The 17,437-nt window shown below is 43.6% G+C and overlaps 1 protein-coding gene across 4 annotated transcripts in view; it reads right to left on the bottom strand.

Moving 5' to 3' along the window:
• The window catches only part of IQSEC2 (IQ motif and Sec7 domain ArfGEF 2), an 84,146-nt gene that overhangs the window by 26,497 nt on the left and 40,212 nt on the right, over positions 1-17,437 (bottom strand). Inside the window, exon 2 of one of the 4 annotated variants that reach the window (XM_049872580.1) lies at positions 16,458-16,553. The exons of the other annotated variants lie outside the window; for them this stretch is intronic. Within the exon in view, the coding sequence (XP_049728537.1) occupies positions 16,458-16,553 (96 nt within the window). The remainder of the gene's footprint in view (positions 1-16,457; positions 16,554-17,437) is intronic. 4 annotated transcript variants of the gene reach the window in all.

The following is a 17,437-nucleotide window of genomic DNA, read 5'->3' as shown; positions in this document are numbered from 1 at the left end:
ACACACAGGTACAAAAACACAGGCACATCCAAAGGCCAACAAACCTAGAAGCAAACATACCCCCCCAAAAAACAGATGAAAACAGATAAGAACCCGTGAAGACATGCACACGTACAGACACAACCACACACAGATTACTTGTAAACCAACACACACAACCCTGCACCCACATCCACTGGCTGCCGGGCTATTTTACAAGGAAAATTGGAGAGCATCCTCTGCAGATGGGGAATAAGCCATGTTACACAAATAGTAACACGGACAAAGCAGATAGTTATCAGAGCTGAGAAACAGAGAAAGTGCTGGGAGTGCTCAGGAGAGAGATCCATTCTGCTTGGGTTGGGGAGCTGAGCAGAATAAATACAAACTCATACTAAACTGCACACCTTTCCTATGGCAGCCATTTTCTGCACATTATTTAATAAAAAAAATTTTTAATCTATTTTTAACTTTTTATGGCAAATGTGAGGGAAGAATCAGGATTCCATTTTACAGATGAAGAAAAAGGCTCATAGGGGAAGTGGCTGCCAAATATCTTGGGGTTCACAAGCGCAAGGACGCCTGTTCTAGTTCCCCTACTGCCCTGAAGGCTTCCTGGGGGAGAAAGCTTTTGAACTGGGCCTTGCCTAGGAGAAGCTAGTAGAGACAAGGAGTGAGGCAACCTTATGAGCCAAGGCATTAAGATGGGGAGAAGTGGGGCAGGAAGTTTCATAGGGATTTGGGGCTGGCCTGCCCATGCATGGTGGGGGCAATGACCCTCCCCAGAAGCTGCTCCTGCTGGGAGATCTTCTCTCCCTTCTTCCCTTTATTGGCACTGCCTGGAGCTAGGCAGCCAGCAGGGGATGGGATCAGGATGCAGTTGCCATGGAAATGAATGGGGGCTATTGCCATGGAAACCATAAGATGAGGGCAAGAGGAAGCTGGGGGTGCTGAGGACTATCCCCATGACAACTTAGGCTGGAAGAAGGGGACTGGAAGTGAGAGACAAGAAAAGATGAGGAGGTCTGTACATCTAGACAGGGCCAGGAGCTTTGGGCTCTGGGAGGAAAAGACTGGGCAAGGAGAAGACTGGACCCAGCAAGAGGGGCCACCAACCACCTCTCTTTCCTCCAACAGTTCTTCTGCAAGCTGTTTCTGTTGCCTGATCCCAGTGCCTCTAAGATTCCAAACCTGAACGCAGCCTGGCTTGGCACAGGGGCTGACAGGGAAGAAGGAGGCCCCCTAAGGGGCTGACTGGGTGGTACAGTGGATAAACACAGGCTTTGGGAGCACACAGACCTGGGTTTGAAATCTGGCTCTGGTTTTTTTTTTTCTCTTTTCAGTCCTAAAAATAATACTTGTCATTTACTGAGTACCTACTCTTTGCTAAGCATAGCAACTCTTCAGAATCTGGGTTGTTCTCCCTAAGGAGAAAACAAAGATGAGGAAACTGAGGTACAGAGAGATGAAATAACTCAGCAGTGGTGGAGCCAGGATTCAAACAAAGTGTCTCTCAACGCAAAGCTTATCCCACACTAGGCACTGAGCAGCCCCTCAAAGGTTGAGAGCCTTTGCATTCTTCATCTCTCCATGGCTTCCTACAGTGCTACACAAAGGGCCAGATGCTGGGTGAATATTTGTGGAGTGTGTGAATGAGGAAGCAACACAGGAGGAAGCAGGAAAGACTGAGGTTAGATGGAAGAAGTCCCTGTCTTCAAGAGCAATGACTCATGGGTTTGGCTGGCCAAAGGCAGAAGAAGATCCACAGAGCTGGAATGGACTTTATGAACCATCCAATCCCACCAAATCCAAATTGAGGCTCAAAGAGTCAAAGTGACTTGTCCAGGGTCACACAGGATGAGAACCCAAATCTGCTTACTTATCTTCTAGGCCAGTGTCCCACTTTTGGCCTCAGAGGTCCCTCTGAATCTGTCTAGTCTCCCTCTTACCCAGCTCCTTTAAGCTCCAAAACATCAGCAACAGCAGGCTACTTGCAATTCCTAGACTAGGGCAAGCTGATCCACATCCCCATATCTTTGCTCATACTCTTCCTTTGTTTCTTCTGCCCAGAATGTCCTCCCTTTCCCCCTCACCCCCAGCCTTCATCAATCTGGGTGAGCTCATCTTCCTACTGCCGTACGCTGGGCAGGCAGGCCTTCCTGGGAAGTTAGTTCTGGACTCCCTCCTCTGTGTCTTAGGCACACTCGTATCATGATGAGCCCTTATCACTGGCTAACTTGTGATTCTCTCTTGAAGCATCTATGCCCCCACCCCATTCCTCCTCCCTTGACTACAAATTTCCCAAGGGCAGTGGCCTGGTATGATTCACCTCTTGAACCCACCATGCCCAGGCCAGGTCCAGCAAACAGCAGATGCTCAGAAGCTACCCTGGTGCTCTAAGACCACAGGTAGCAGTCATGTGTCTGTGTGGGATCATCCTGTCTGACAATTGTTACGCTGAAAGTCACAGTCCCACATGCTCAAAAGCCACCCACACCCAGTCTTGTGATTATATCCATCAAACACATCCATAGAGTCTGCTAGGCACAGAAAGTCACTACTTCATACAATCGACCTCACACACTCAGAATTCTGCACACTGAGTCTCACACAGTTATGCTCCCTTAGTTACATAATAGAGCACTCTTAGATCTACACAGTCCCACACAGAGGCATGCACACATATGCACAGGCACACAGAGACCACATATACATACATATTCCCCTCACATCTGATAAACCTTCCCCCCTTCCCACAGCACAGGTCCTCTGCCCTAGCCAACTTGTACAGGAGTCTACATCCCTACAGCTCCCAGAACAGTTATCTCTGACCTTGACTTGACTTCTCCCTCCATTTAGTCCAACCACCACTGAACACATACTTCCTTATATCTTCACTCAAATGAAGGGTAGAATGGTCTCCTCCCTAGCTGCAGGTCACCCAGATTCACACACCCTGGAGAGCCAGTTGAACTGAGTAATCTACTCACCATAGCCCAACATGACCCTGGATCCCTCCACCAGGCTTTTCTCCATGCTGTCCTTGCCTCCCATAATGCCTTCTCACCACCTTGCCACCTATCCAAACCCTTCCCAGCATTCAAGGCCCAATTCTTGCCCCTTTTCCTCTGGCAAGTCCTCCTGGATTCCCCCAGTTCACCTTGACACCTCCCTCCTCTTTGGGCCAGGGACATATTTTGCTCATTACTGAAGCCATTTCTGCTCAGTCATTTTTGCCCTTCACACCCTGCCTACCTTCCCAAAGGATTTCTCATCTCCCCTGGGAGATGGAGAACCGTGGAGAATACAGCCACTGTCTTACTTTTGATCTTTCACTATATGAAGCTTGAGGCTTTGCACATATAGGTGCTCAAACAATGCTTTTTGGAAATGTTAAATAATGGAGGAAGGGAGGGAGTCGTTGTTAGGTGCTTTGAGTTGGTTATGACTCATAGTGACCCTATATACAACAGAACAAAACACTGCCCAGTCCTGTACCATCCTCACAATCATTACTATGCTTGAGCTCATTGAGGGAGGGAGGGAGGGAGGGAGGGAGGGAGGGAGGGAGGGAGGGAGGGAGGGAGGGAGGGAGGGAGGGAGGAATAAATGAGAACTTGAATGAGTAAATGAGTAGATGAGCTGAGTAACTGAGTAAGTAAAGCAATGAATGAAGGAATGAGGTGAGACTCTGGAAAAACTACATGATCAATGTTATGGGGACATTGAAGGGAGGGAGGAAAGGTGAGGTGAGACTCTCACTTGGGCCTCAGTCAAAACAAGAGTCACCTATCACTGCACCCTTTCCCAGCTGTGCATCAGACCCTATGCTGGGCTCTTCACATTCTTCCTTGCTAATCTTTATGACGACCTAGAGAGGTAGATATATTCCCACCGTACTTAGGAGGAAAATGAAGCTCGAGAAGAAGAAAATACTTGCTTAAGGTTATACACATAGTATATACAACTTTTGGCAGAACCAAAAGTTAAACTCAGATTTGTCTAATGCCAAAGGTTCAGAAAGGGAAAAGTCAAGGTATAAGCCCACTTCGGGGTCTCCTGACTTTGCTCCTAACATAGACACCATGGAAGGTGTGGGTCCTACAGACCCGTAAAGGATACCTTCTACTCTCCTGTCAACAGCCTCCACGGATTCTTAGAATCAGCTTCTGGAGCTTCTGGCCAGGTACAAGAAATATTCAAGGTCACTGTATCTGGGGGAAATGGCTTCCTCTCAGATTCAGAGAACCCTAAACTTGTAGAATCATAGATTCTTAAAAGCACAGAATCAAAGAATCTTAACATCACAAAATATTAATCACACTATCAGAAATTTCAAATAGTAGAATCATGAAATCTTAAAACCACAGCCTTGGAGAATCTAAAAATCACAGCATTGTAAAAACAGAAATCACAGAATGGCATGGAATGCCAAATAACCACCGAATTATTCTCTCTTAAATTCATATAATCATAGTTTCTGGAAATCATAGCTTCTCCAAATCACAGAATGTCAGCGCTAGAAGAGCCCTTGGAGATCCATTGATCCAACCTCCCTCCTCATTTTACAGATGGTGAAGCTGCGTACCAGAAAGGTCAAGCAACATGTCCAAGGTTAGCCAGCTCATGTTGCCTCAGGCTAAAGGGTGAAGAAGGCACCCCCCAATGCCCATGTTGAGGCACCGTACCACTCATTCATTTAATTGCTTTTTGGGTGTTGACAATACCGTCAGTCACAGTCCCTACTCTCTCCTAACTCCTGCTCCCAGCCCTGGGTAGGAAAGAAAATAAAGCCCTGGTGGAGATGAGGAGAAGGAAGACAGGGTGGGGTGGAACATATATCAGACAGAGAGAAGAGATCAGCTTTTTATTGACAGAAATTCCTTTGTACACAGCAACGCACACTCTGAAAGGCCTTCTCCTCCTGATCGTATTTACAGAGCATTACGAGAGTGGCAGGGAGCATGAGATAAGGCCTTCAAGCAGTGGAGGAGATGGCAGCACTGGCTACAGTACAGGAATGACAGGGAACCAGGCAGGCTGGGTGCTGCCCCTGTCTGGTCCTCTGAGCCCTAGGCACCCTGCATCTCTGTGCTCACAGAGGACAGAGGTAGGTCCTTGGGATGTCATTTGGAGACCTCTCCGGGAATGGCAGGCTCCAGGATGCCTGGGAAGTGGGAATGCAGGTGTAGGAGGGTCCAGGCTCCAAGCTCCAAGCTCTGCTTCTCCCACATTTCAGTCAGACCTAGGGCTCCAGCTCTTTATAATTCAGGGGCTGGAGTTCAGGAGAGACAGCAGTAGGGGTGAGAATTCCAAGAAGGTGGGGGAGGAATGGGCACGATGCTTGCTCATCTGGTTCCTGAAGCAGGGGACAGGGTCCCATGGGGGATCCATGGGGGCTTGAGGGGGGGCTGGTTAAGGCTTTTGCTTCTGCATAGAAAATGACCCTTGTCCTCTCAGTTACCGAGAGGAGGGACTGCTGCACTCGGAGGCTGGACAGCAGAACTGGTGAGCGGCTTCCTCTTCCTCTTCCTCAGTCTCCTCCTCCTCCTCCTCTTCCCTGGGGTCAGGAAGGGCAGGGTAGAGGCCACAGGTGGTGGGTGACAGAGAGAGGCAGAGGCATTAGTTGGCAGAGCAGGGGAGATTCATGAAGGGCCGGAGCCAGGGCGGTGGGGCTAGGATGGGGGTCCAAATGAGGGGGCCAGTGTGATGGATTATCCAGGGTCACTCACAACTCAGTCTCCAAAGAACCTGTTGCTGGTTCTGTCCTGGAATAGCACCCCTCCCCCACCCACAGGTTGGGCTCAGTTTTGAAGAACTCCTGAGTTACAAGTCATACCCAGTATAAACTCCATTTCTGACCCTGACGGGTTCCCAAATTTCATATATATGGACCAGGACCTGGTAGGCTAATCTTCTGGGGACAGCCAAGGAAACAGTATCACCCCATTCCCAGACACCTTGGCCTGGGGAAGGCAGTAAGTATGGGATCCAGGAAACAGGAGGGTTTCTAGGAGGATTAGAAAGAGATAGGAAAGAAAGGGCAGGTAAGGGAAGGCACTGCTGTCCATCAGACAGACAAGTGCATGCACACACGCACACGCATGCACACCCACCCACCCACCCACCCACCCACCCACCCACCCTTATACTCTGGCTCTGGGCATGCCAGCTACTCTGGGCAAGTAGCTCCCCCTTTATAAATAATAGCAATCTGCTCTATGCTGCCATGCTCCATACATTATTTCATTTAACCCCCACACAAACCTGCAAAGTAATATTTTAGAGATAAGGGATCTGAAGCTCACAGAGGTTAGATAACCTTTCCAAGGTCACATAGTTGGGAAAATGGTAGAGCCAAGGTTTGAATCCAGAGTTCTTAGAGCTCTAAATCTCAGACTCATCCCACTAGGTCCCTGGGATGGATTTGGCACTATCTCTAGAAATCCATCCTGCCCTTGAAGGACAGACATTTGTGTTTCCTGAAGGCTGAGGGTTGGGAAAGCAGGAGATGCTGAGAAATGGAGTGTGGAAAGCGCACAGGCTTTGGGAGCAAACAGACCTGGGTTCAAATCCCAGCTCTACAAGTACTTCCAGGCTAATGTGACCCTAGGCATGTTATTGCCCCTCTCTGAGCCTCAATTTTTTCATCTGTAAAAATGGGGCTCATGATGCCAACCCCATAGGACTATTGCAAGGACTAGAACATTCGTCAAGTACCTGGAAAACAACAGCAATGGAAACCTGGCAGTGATTATTGTTAACTGCGCATGAACTGAATCTAATTCTCAAGGTGGCCATTTGCACATACACAGAAGCAGCCACAGCAGCAGGAGAGGAGAGGGTTACTGCAGGAATAAGCACCTGCCCCTAGGATACCCTTGAGCAGGACCAGTCTACATGTGGTAGTCACTGAAGCTGGGCTACAGTTTCATGGGGTGGATAGACAGATAAGAGGGCTGGGAGGGTGCTTGGCAGTAAAAAAGGGATAGCCAATGAAACAGTATCACTACATTCCCAGACCCCCTGGCCCAGGGGAGGCAATAATTATGGGATTCAGGAAACAGGAGGATTCAAAAGAGATAGGGAAGGCACTGCTTTCTATCTGACAGACAAGTACAAGCACACACACACGCAAATGCCCTTCTATACTCAGAGTTCCCTCTGAAATATTGTTCCACAGGATCAATGAGTCAGCAGAATCATTCCAATCAGTACTCAAGTCCTGGGCAATTAGCTCCCGCTTTCTGAGTCTCCCATTCTTCATCTATAAAATAAGAAGAAAAAGCCACACCTCTCAAGGCTGTTATAAGGAACAAATGAAATTCCAGTCCCACTGTTTATTCCCTTCCTATCCTGGCCAGAGCACTGCTCTCTCTCACCTTGACATTTCAGTCATCTCTTAATTTCTTCTCCTTACCCTCTTGGACCACATTAGCTTTCCTAAAGCCTACCTTCAAGTATGTCTCTCTTCTGCTCAGACACCCACCTTGGCTCCCCATTGCTTCCAGGATAAAGTTTAGACTCCTCAACTTGGCACTCAAGGCTCCCCCACCATATGGCCTCACCTGGCCTTTCCTGCCAGGTGGAAAAAGCATGGGCTTTAGGGTCAGACAGACTTGGGTTTGAATATCAGCCCCATCACCTACTAGCTGGGTGACCTTGGGTCCATTTCTTCACCTCTCTGGGACTCATTCTTCTTATCCATAAAATGAGGAAATATCTATTCTGCAGGGTATGGTAGGATTAAACGAATTCAAGTACATAAAACATCTGCCACAGGGTAGGTTTGGTGCTTAATAGATAGTACAACAAAACAAACCAACAACAAACCAGTTGCCATGGAGTCAATTCCAACTCATGAAGACCCCATATGTGTCAGACTAGAACTGTGCTACACACGGTTTTTGATGGTTGATTTTTCAGAAGTAGATTGCCAGGCCTGTGGTAACTTATTATTACTGTCATTATCACTGGCATCAATATTATCCTACACATGAAATTGATCAAACATGCAGTCAGGATGCATTGATAATTACTGGAGATTGGAATGTGAAAGCTGGAAACAAAGAAGGATCGGTAGTTGGAAAATATGGCCTTGGTGATAGGAATGATGTTGGAGATTGCATGATAGAATCTTGCAAGACCAATGACTTCTTTACTGCAAATGTTCACCAACATAAACAGCGAAAACTATACATGTGGATCTTGCTAGATGGACTACACAGAAATCAAATCTACTACATCTGTAGGAAGAGATGATGGAAAAGCTCAGTATCATCAATCAGAACAAGGCCAGGGGCCAACTATGGAACAGGCCATCAATTGCTCATATACAAGTTGAAGTTGAAACTGAAAGAAAATTAGAACAAGTCGACCTTGAGTATATCCCACATGAATTTAGAGACCATCTCAAGAATAGATTTGACACGTTGAACACTAATGCCCGAAGACCAGATGAGTTGTGGAATGACATCAGGGACATCATACTTGAAGAAAGCAAGCAATCATTAAAAAGACAGGAGAGAAAGAAAAGGCCAAAATGGATGTCAGAAGAGACTTTGAAACTTGTTCTTGAATGTCGAGTAGCTAAAGCAAAAGGACAAAATGATAAAGTAAAAGAGGTGAACAGAAGACTTCAAAGGGCGGCTCGAGAAGACAAAGTATTACAATGACATGTGCAAAGAGCTGGAAAACCAAGAGGGAAGAACACGCTTAGCGTTTCTCAAGCTGAAAGAACTGAAGAAAAAATTCAAGCCTTCAGTTGCAATATTGAAGGATTCTATGGGGAAAATATTAACCTACTCTGGAAGCATCAAAAGAAGATGGAAGGAATACACAGAGTCACTGTATCAAAAAGAACTGGTCGATGTTCAACCATATGATCAGGAACCAATGGCGCTGAAGGAAGAAGTCCAAGCTGCACTGAAGGCATTGGCGAAAAACAAGGCTCCAGGAATTGATGGAATACCAACCGAGATGTTTCAACAAACAGATGCAGCACTGGAAGTACACACTCGTCTATGCCAAGAAATTTGCAAGGTAGCTACCTGGCCAACCGATTGGAAGAGATCCATATTTATGCCTATTCCCAAGAATGTTGATACCACCAAATGTGGAAATTATCAAACAATATCATTAATATCACACGCATTTTACTTGGATCCACAATCAATACCAATGGGAGTAAGCAGTCCAGAAATCAAAAGATGCATTGCACCGGGCAAATTTGCTGGAAAAGACCTCTCCAAAGTGTTGAAAAGCAAAGATGGCACCTTGGAGACTAAGGTGAGCCTGACCCAAGCCATGATGTTTTTAATTGCCTCCTGTACATGTGAAAGCTGGACAATGAATAAGGAAGACTGAAGAAGAATTGACATCTTTGAATTGTGGTATTGGAGAAAAATATTGAAAAGACTGCCAAAAGAACGGACAAATCTGTCTTGGAGGAAGTACAACCAGAATGCTCCTTAGAAGCAAGGATGGCAATACTACGTCTCACATACTTTGGACATGTTGTCAGGAGGGATCAGTCCCTGGAGAAGGACATCATACTTGATAAAGTAGAGGGTCAGTGAAAAAGAGGAAGACCCTCGATGAGATATATTGACACAGTGGCTGCAACAATGGGCTTAAGCACAACAATTGTGAGGATGGCGCAGGACCAGGCAGTGTTTCGTTCTGTTGTACATAGGGTCACTACGAGTTGGAACAGACTTGATGGCACCTAATAACAACATGATGTTGGTGGTACTGTGTCCTTTTTAACAGATAAGGAACTAGACTCAGAGATGTGAACTGAAGTTATTCAAGTTCACCCAACTAGTGAGTGACAGAGTTGGAATTGAAACTGAGACATGTTAGCTCCAAGGAAAGTCATGGTCTACCATGCCTTGCTGCCCTGGACTGTAAGATGGGAGATGGCATCAGCAGGAGAACAGGAGCAAGAATCTGGGCCAGAGCTCCCTTCCTGGACTCCATTTTTCAGGACTATCTACTCTTATTTTCCCTCCTGTGTCACCTTCATACCAAGACCGGAAACCTGACTCTCTCTTATTATGATGCAATCCTCTTCACCCCATGCACTACTCTCAGCCTTCTCATTCCAAAGCCCCACTTGGTCAAGTCCATCCTTTACTCCAGGACCATCCCCAGATGTATACAGCTTTTAGGTATATTCAATGCGATGCTACACACATTGCTATGAGAAAAACAAGACACAGATGGCTCCTACCCTTCAAAAGTTGATAGTGAACCAGGAGTTTTGCATATATCATCTCCAATCCTAAAAACAGCCCTGAGAGGTAAGTAGGCATTATTCCTACTATACACATAAGGAAACAGAGGCTCAAAGGTTAAATGACTTAGCCAAAGTCATAGAGTTGGTAAGTGGTAGAACTTGGACTTAAGTAGATGTACTGACTCAAAGACCTATTTTTCCCCCCATAATGCTTGGGGAGAGCCAAAATGTGGGCAAGACCATTTCTGGAGAGAGAGGGGGATAAAGAAAAGCTACTACTTTCTCAAGACTCAGTACAATGTCACCTCCTTCAGTAAGCCTTCCCTGGCTCCCAAATGGGGTTAAGTGCCCCTCCTCTGGGCTCCTACAGCACTCTGAGCCTACTTCTGTCCCACCTCAAACCACACTATGCTGTCATTGCCTGTGTGTCTCTCTCCCTTCTAGACTTGAGCTCCCTGACAGTAGGACCAGATACAATTCATTCCCGTATTCCACCAAGGTTCAGCAAAAGGCCTAACCTAAAGCAGGCAAGACAAGATGTTTGCTGACTGCATTTGGTGGTATTCGAGCTAGCTATTAAAGGAAAAACAAGATATGAACAGCTGGATACAGGAAAAAGTTATAAAGGAGGAGAGAAATGAATTAGTAAAAGCAAGGAATAGAACCAAGGAAAAATGTCAGTAATATTAAAATGATGACAGAGTGTATAGAACATGTTTTCATGTAGGTTTTCTTTTCCTCAAAAAAGTAGGATAATACAATAAGCTCTGTTCTGCAACTTCCTTTTTTCATGTAACTGTGAGGCTTGGGGATCTTTCCATGTCCGTATATAGAGACATACTTTCTTCTTTTAATCTGTTATAGAGTAATCCAAGGAGCCCTGGTGGCCCAATGGTTAAAGCACTCAGCTGCTAACTGAAAGGTCAGTGGCTTGAACCTACCAGCTGCTCCATGGGTTCTGTAAAGATTTACAGCCTTGAAAACACTATGGGGCAGTTCTACTCTGTCCTAGAGGGTCGTTATCGATGGCAATGGGTTTGGTTTTGGTTTTATAGAGTAATGCATAGTATGGGTGTATTATGAAGTAAAAGTTTTCCCTACTGATGGACATTTAGGTTAGTTTAATTCTTGTTGTTGTTAGTATCAGCATATTTATTATTTAAAAAATTTTACTGTGGTGAAATATATATAACAAAACACTTGCTATTTTAACCATTTTTAAGCACACAGCTCAATGGCATTAATTACACTCACCATGCTTTGCAACCATCACCATTATCCATTTTCAAATGTTTTTCATCCCTGTAAACAGAAACTCGGTGCCTCTCAAGTAATAACTCCCCATCTTCCCCTTCCTCCAGACCCTGATAAACACTAATAAACTTTGGTTTCTATGCATTTTCTTATTTTAGATATAAGTGGGGTCATTAGGTTAGTTTAATTTTTCACTATTCCAAACAATGCTGCAGTGAACATCTTTGCATATGTTTGGAAGTATTTTTGCAAGATAGGATCCTAAAAGTTGAATAGCTGGGCCAAAGACCTATTATCTAAATTTTGTTTAAAATACAGATAAAAGTTATTTGCATTACTTTAATATTTTTATAGACTGGCCAAAAATAAAGATTATTCCTACTCATATAATCCTGTATTTTTAAAAGCATGCATCAAGCAACCTTTTTTTTAAATAATTTTTATTGTGCTTTAAGTGAAAGTTTACAAATCAAGTCAGTCTCTCACATATAAGCTTATATACACCTTACTGCGTACTCCCACTTACTCTCCCCCTAATGAGTTAGCCCGCTCCCTCCCTCCAGTCTCTCCTTTCGTGACCGTTTTGCCAGTTTCTAACCCCCTCTACCCTCCCATCTCCCCTCCAGACAGGAGATGCCAAGACAGTCTCAAGTATCCACCTGATACAAGCAGCTCACTCTTCATTAGCATCTCTCTCCAACTCATTGTCCAGTCCAATCCATGTCTGATGAGTTGTCTTCGGGAATGGTTCCTGTCCTGGGCCAACAGAAGGTTTGGGGACCGTGACCGCCGGAATTCCTCTAGTCTGAGTCAGACCATTTACTCTGGTCTTTTTATGAGAATTTGGGGTCTGCATCCCACTGTTCTCCTGCTCCCTCAGGGGTTCTCTGTTGTGCTCCCTGTCAGGGCAGTCATCGGTTCTGGCCGGGCACCCAGGCAACCTTTTAATTTTATCACAAGGTCATGTGATAAAAAGCTGCACAGTATGGCTAGGTTTGCAATTTGGAGAAGGGTATTTTAGAAAAGGCCTCTGACTGGCCAACTTGGGGGCTACCTAGTAAAAAAACCTTAGAGGAATCTAGTTCCAAGATATGGTTCTCAGTGTGACAGAATATACACACATAAAATTCTGGTGGTAACTGACAAAACGGTCCCATAAAAAGTTGTATCCATTTACTCTCCAATCAAAGTATACAAGAGGTTGTTTCCCTACAACCCCTTCAATCTTTTTAATCTTGGTATCTTAAAAATAGTACTTCATTGTTGTTTAGTTACATTTCTTTAACTATTAGTGAGCTGGAGCACCCTTATTTATTAGATAATTGTTTACTGTCAAATTGTGTTATTTCTCCATTTTAAATGGGTTGTATATGTTTTATTGATTTCCAGGAGATGATACAGAGATAGATACAGACATAGATATTAATCTTTTGTCTGATATCTGTGTAGCAAATACTTTCTCCCAGCCAACTGTTTGTTTTAACTTTGTGTTAATATCTTTCTCCACACATAAGTTTTAAATTTTATGTAGACAAAATTTCTACTCTTTATTACTTCTAGGCTTTTTCTTTTTTAATTTTTGGTGAAAATATACACAGCAAAACCTGCTCCCATTCCAGTTTCTAGACATAATGATCAGTGACATTGGTTACATTCTTCACATTGTGTCAACATTCACATTATTTCTGTTCTAGTTGTTTCAGTTCCATTTACTTACTCTTCCAAATGAACTTTAGAATCCAATTGCCCAACTCCCAAAGAAAATACCATTGAAATTTTCGTGAGAAATACATTGAACCTGTGACCAAATTGGGAAGAACTGTAATTTTTACCATATTGGGTCTTCGCATCCAGGAATAGGATATGACTTTTGATTTATTCAAGTCTTCTTACAGCCTTCAATAAAATAATTTTCTGCAAAGAAGTATTTCACATTTCTTGTAAATTCCTAGGAATTTTATAATTTTTTTGCTATTGTGAATGGGATCTTTTTTTCTGTTATGCCTTCTAACCAGTTACTGCTTATATTCAGAGAAGCTAATGATTTGGGTGTACATTTACCTTATATCTACTCATCTCACTGAATTGTCTTATTAGTTCTAATGATTTTTCATTTCATTCTCTTTGATTGTCTAAAAAGACAACCATATCATCCCCAAATAATGCTAATTCTGACACTTTTCATCTTCAAATAATGCTAATTCTGACACTTTTTTTCTAATCCTTCTACCACTTCTTTTTTTAATCCGATTGGTTCAAATCTCCAGAAAAAATATTGGCCAATAACAGTAATTCTTACTTGGTCCGTGTTGTTGTCATTAGCTGCCGTCAACTCGGCTCCAATTCATAGTGACCTTATGTATAACAGAACAGAATGTTTCTTGGTCCTGAACTATCTTCAAAATCGTTGCTATGTTTGAGTGCATTGTTGCTGCCACTAGGTCAATCCATCTCACTGAGAATATCCCTCTTCTTTTGCTGACTCTCCACTAACCATGAAGTCTTTCTCCAGTGATTGGTCTCTCCTCATGACATGTTCAAAGTAAGCAAGACAAAGTCTCACATCCTCAGTTCTAAGGAGCATCCTGGCTGTACTTCCTTCAGGACATATTTGTTCATTCTGGCAGTCCATGGTATAGTCAAGATTCTTTGCTCCTACCACAATTCGAATGCGTCAATTCTTTTTCAGTCTTCTTTTTTTACTGCCCAGCTTTTGCACGCATATGAGGCCACTGAAAATACCATGGCTTGGGTCAGACACACCTTAGTCCTCAAAGTGACATCTATGCTTTTTAACACTTTAAAGAGGTCTTTTGCAGCAGCTTTGCCCAGTGCAATACGTGGTTGGATTTCTTGACTGCTGCTTCCGTGGGCATTGATTGTTTATCGAAGAAGAATGAAATCCAATTCATTCCACTTCAATTTCTCAGCCATTTATCATGATATTTTTTATTGGTCCAATTGTAAGGATTTTTGTTTTCTTTATGTTCAGATGTAATCCATACTGAAGGCTGCAGTCTTTTACTTTCATCAGTAAGTTCTTAACGTTTTCACTTACAGCAAGCAAAGTTGTGCCATCTGTTTTATCATTTGTTCCTGAGTTTAATGAAAATTTACTTAGTGCTTCACTGTTACATTTGATGACTGTCTTTGTTTCTAATAAATTTTTTTCTACCAAATTAGGAAGTTTTTGTTAATTCTTAACTTACTGTATTAGTTATTTATTGCTGCGTAACAAATTATCCCAACTTACTAAGAGTGTCTTCTAAAATCAGGAATGGATGTGTCATTTTATCAAATAATTTTTAAGCATCTATTGTTTTTTTTATTGAGATGGTTACAGAGCCCTGGTGGTGCAACGGTTAAGCACTTGGCTGCTAATTGAAAGGTTGGTGGTTCCAACCCATTCAGCAGCTCTGCGGGAGAAAGACCTGGTGATCTGCTTCCATAAGGATTACAGCCAAGAAAATCGTATGGGGCAGTTCTACTCCATCACATGGGATACTGCTATGTGTTGGAATTGACTCGACAGCACCCAATAACAACAATTGAGATGCTTATATGATCTTTTTTCTTTAATATAATACATTACAATAACAGATTTACTAACATTGATCAATCCCTGCACTCCTGTGACATACCCTAATTTGTCCTGATATATTAATCTTTTAACACACTAATGGATTCAGTTTGCTAATTTTTTATTTAAAATATTTGTTGCTGTACTAGTAATATGTGGCCAGAAATTCCATAGTACCTAGTGGGCCTGGTGCGATTTCTTAGAAGAAAAATTTAACCATCTTCTCAATTCTTCTATGCTTATTGATCTATTCAGTTTTTCTGCCACTCCTTATGTCAATTTTGATTATTGACATGTCCTAGAAAACCACCCATTTCCATGTCCTAGAAAACCACCCATTTCATCTAGATTTTCACATTGGTATAAAAGGATACAAAGCATTTTCTTATGACTTTTTTTCATCTCCTCAGTATCTATGGTTAAATTCTCTTCTTCCTGTATTATTTTATTTGCATTTTCTTGCATTTTTCTCAGTCATATCTGCCAGAGGACAATCTATCTAATTTACTGGTCTTTTTTAAAAACCATCTCTTAGTTTATCAAATTTTTGTTTTCTATTTCATTAATTCTCTGGTTTTATCTATAGTAATCACACTTATACTCTGGTTTCTCTTCAGAGATCATACAGTAATTACTTTATTCTACTTTCTTTTCGTTGCTCTTTTTCTAGCTTCTTGAGTGAAATAATTAGTTCATTTAATTTAATCTGTCTTGTTCTCTAAGAAAAGCATTTAAAACTACAAAATTTCCTTGGGGAACCCCCATGGCCACATCCCATAGGTTCTGATATGTAGTATTCTCATTGTCATTTGTTCTAAATAGTCCATAAATTACATTCTTATTTCCTCTTTAACACAATTATTTTTAAACTTCCAAATGGTGTGTGTGGGGGGGCACTAGACTTTTTTTGTTGTTGTTACTATTTAATTTTATTGTATTATAATTAGAAATTATAAAATACGTTTTCTAATTAACTTGGAAATCATATTGTTCTCCAAAGGTGTGGGCAAATTGTTCCCTCTGCCTAAACACCCTTCCCCATCCTATCCAACCGGCAAATTCCTACTCATTCTTCAAAACAGCTCAAAAGTCACATATTCTAGAAAGCCTATCCTGACCACAGTTCCTCTCTCCTCCTGATAGAGTCCTAACCTACCAACCACTCCTGCCTTTTGAGGCAAGTATCAAGGGAAGGATTTTTTAAAAGACAAATTACAAATAGATTCCAAATGTCCTCTTTAAGTGTCCTGATCTGATCCCTCAGTCACCCTCCTCATACACTCAGACACCCATTTCACAATCATGACAGAGGCTAGAGGGAGAAGAAGGAGAGGGGCTGGCAACAATATTGCATATTTGACTGGGAGGGTGAGGGATTGGGGGAGGAATGGGTCTAGCTCTTACCTGCTCTCTGCCAGCCTGCCTGAGGGGGTAAGCTTCATGGAGTCAAGGACCTGAGTAGGACAGCAATACTGGTGTAGAGTATGAGACGCTGTGGACCTGAGAGACAGTGAGAGACAGAGAGAGAGAGAGACAGAGAGAGAGACAGGGAAGGAGGGGATAGGCAGGGTGGGAAATGGGGACAAGGAGGTGAGAGTAAGTAGGGGGGGGAAGGGGAGACTGGGAGGAATGGGCAGTGGAGGAAAGGGAATGGAAAATGAGGGGTGGGAGGGAGGGAGGGACAGAAAATGAAAAGAAGGGAGGGAAGAAGGCAGGCAGGCAGGAGGAAGGAAGGGAGGGAGGGCCGGAGGGAGGAAGGAAGGAAGAAAAAAGAAAAAAAACCACAAAGTCAAGAAAGAGAGGACGGCACTTGAACCACAAACAGAACACAATGACAACAAGGGGCAGCAGAAATGAAAGAGCCGGGCTGGGCCTCCTGTGTTCCAGGTGACTCCGTGGGGACCTCAGCCACGGAGACATTGGGACACCACAGCAGAGGAGGGGGAAGGGAGCCCTCCTCACACCAGACGCCACATGGGAAGGGAAAAGAGGAAGGGAAGGGGGATGAAAGAGAAAAAGAAAAGATATGTGTTGGAATGGAGGGGGGCTCCCTCTTGTAGAGAACCCCTCACAGGAAGGGAGGGAGGGTAAAGAGAGTAAAGGCTCTGGGACAAAAGAGGGAGAAGAACACACGGCAGGGAGGTAGAGGACACACTGAAGGAGGAGAGGCAGAGAAACAGAGAGAAACCGAAACAGACAAGGAAGAGTGAAAAGGAAAAGGAGAGAAAGACAGAGAAAGAGGAAAACAGAGAAAGGGTGAGACAAAAGACACAGAGAGAAGACAGGGAGAGGCAGAGTGCCAGAGCAGAGGAAGGCGATGGCGGAGGAGAGCCGACAAGGCCTCAGTGGTCTTGGTGACAGAATGGGACTCAGGGGTGAGTGGA

The sequence above is a fragment of the Elephas maximus genome, chromosome X (assembly GCF_024166365.1).
Source record: "Elephas maximus indicus isolate mEleMax1 chromosome X, mEleMax1 primary haplotype, whole genome shotgun sequence".
Lineage (NCBI taxonomy): Eukaryota > Metazoa > Chordata > Mammalia > Proboscidea > Elephantidae > Elephas > Elephas maximus.
This window is presented reverse-complemented; position numbering and strand designations above follow the sequence as displayed.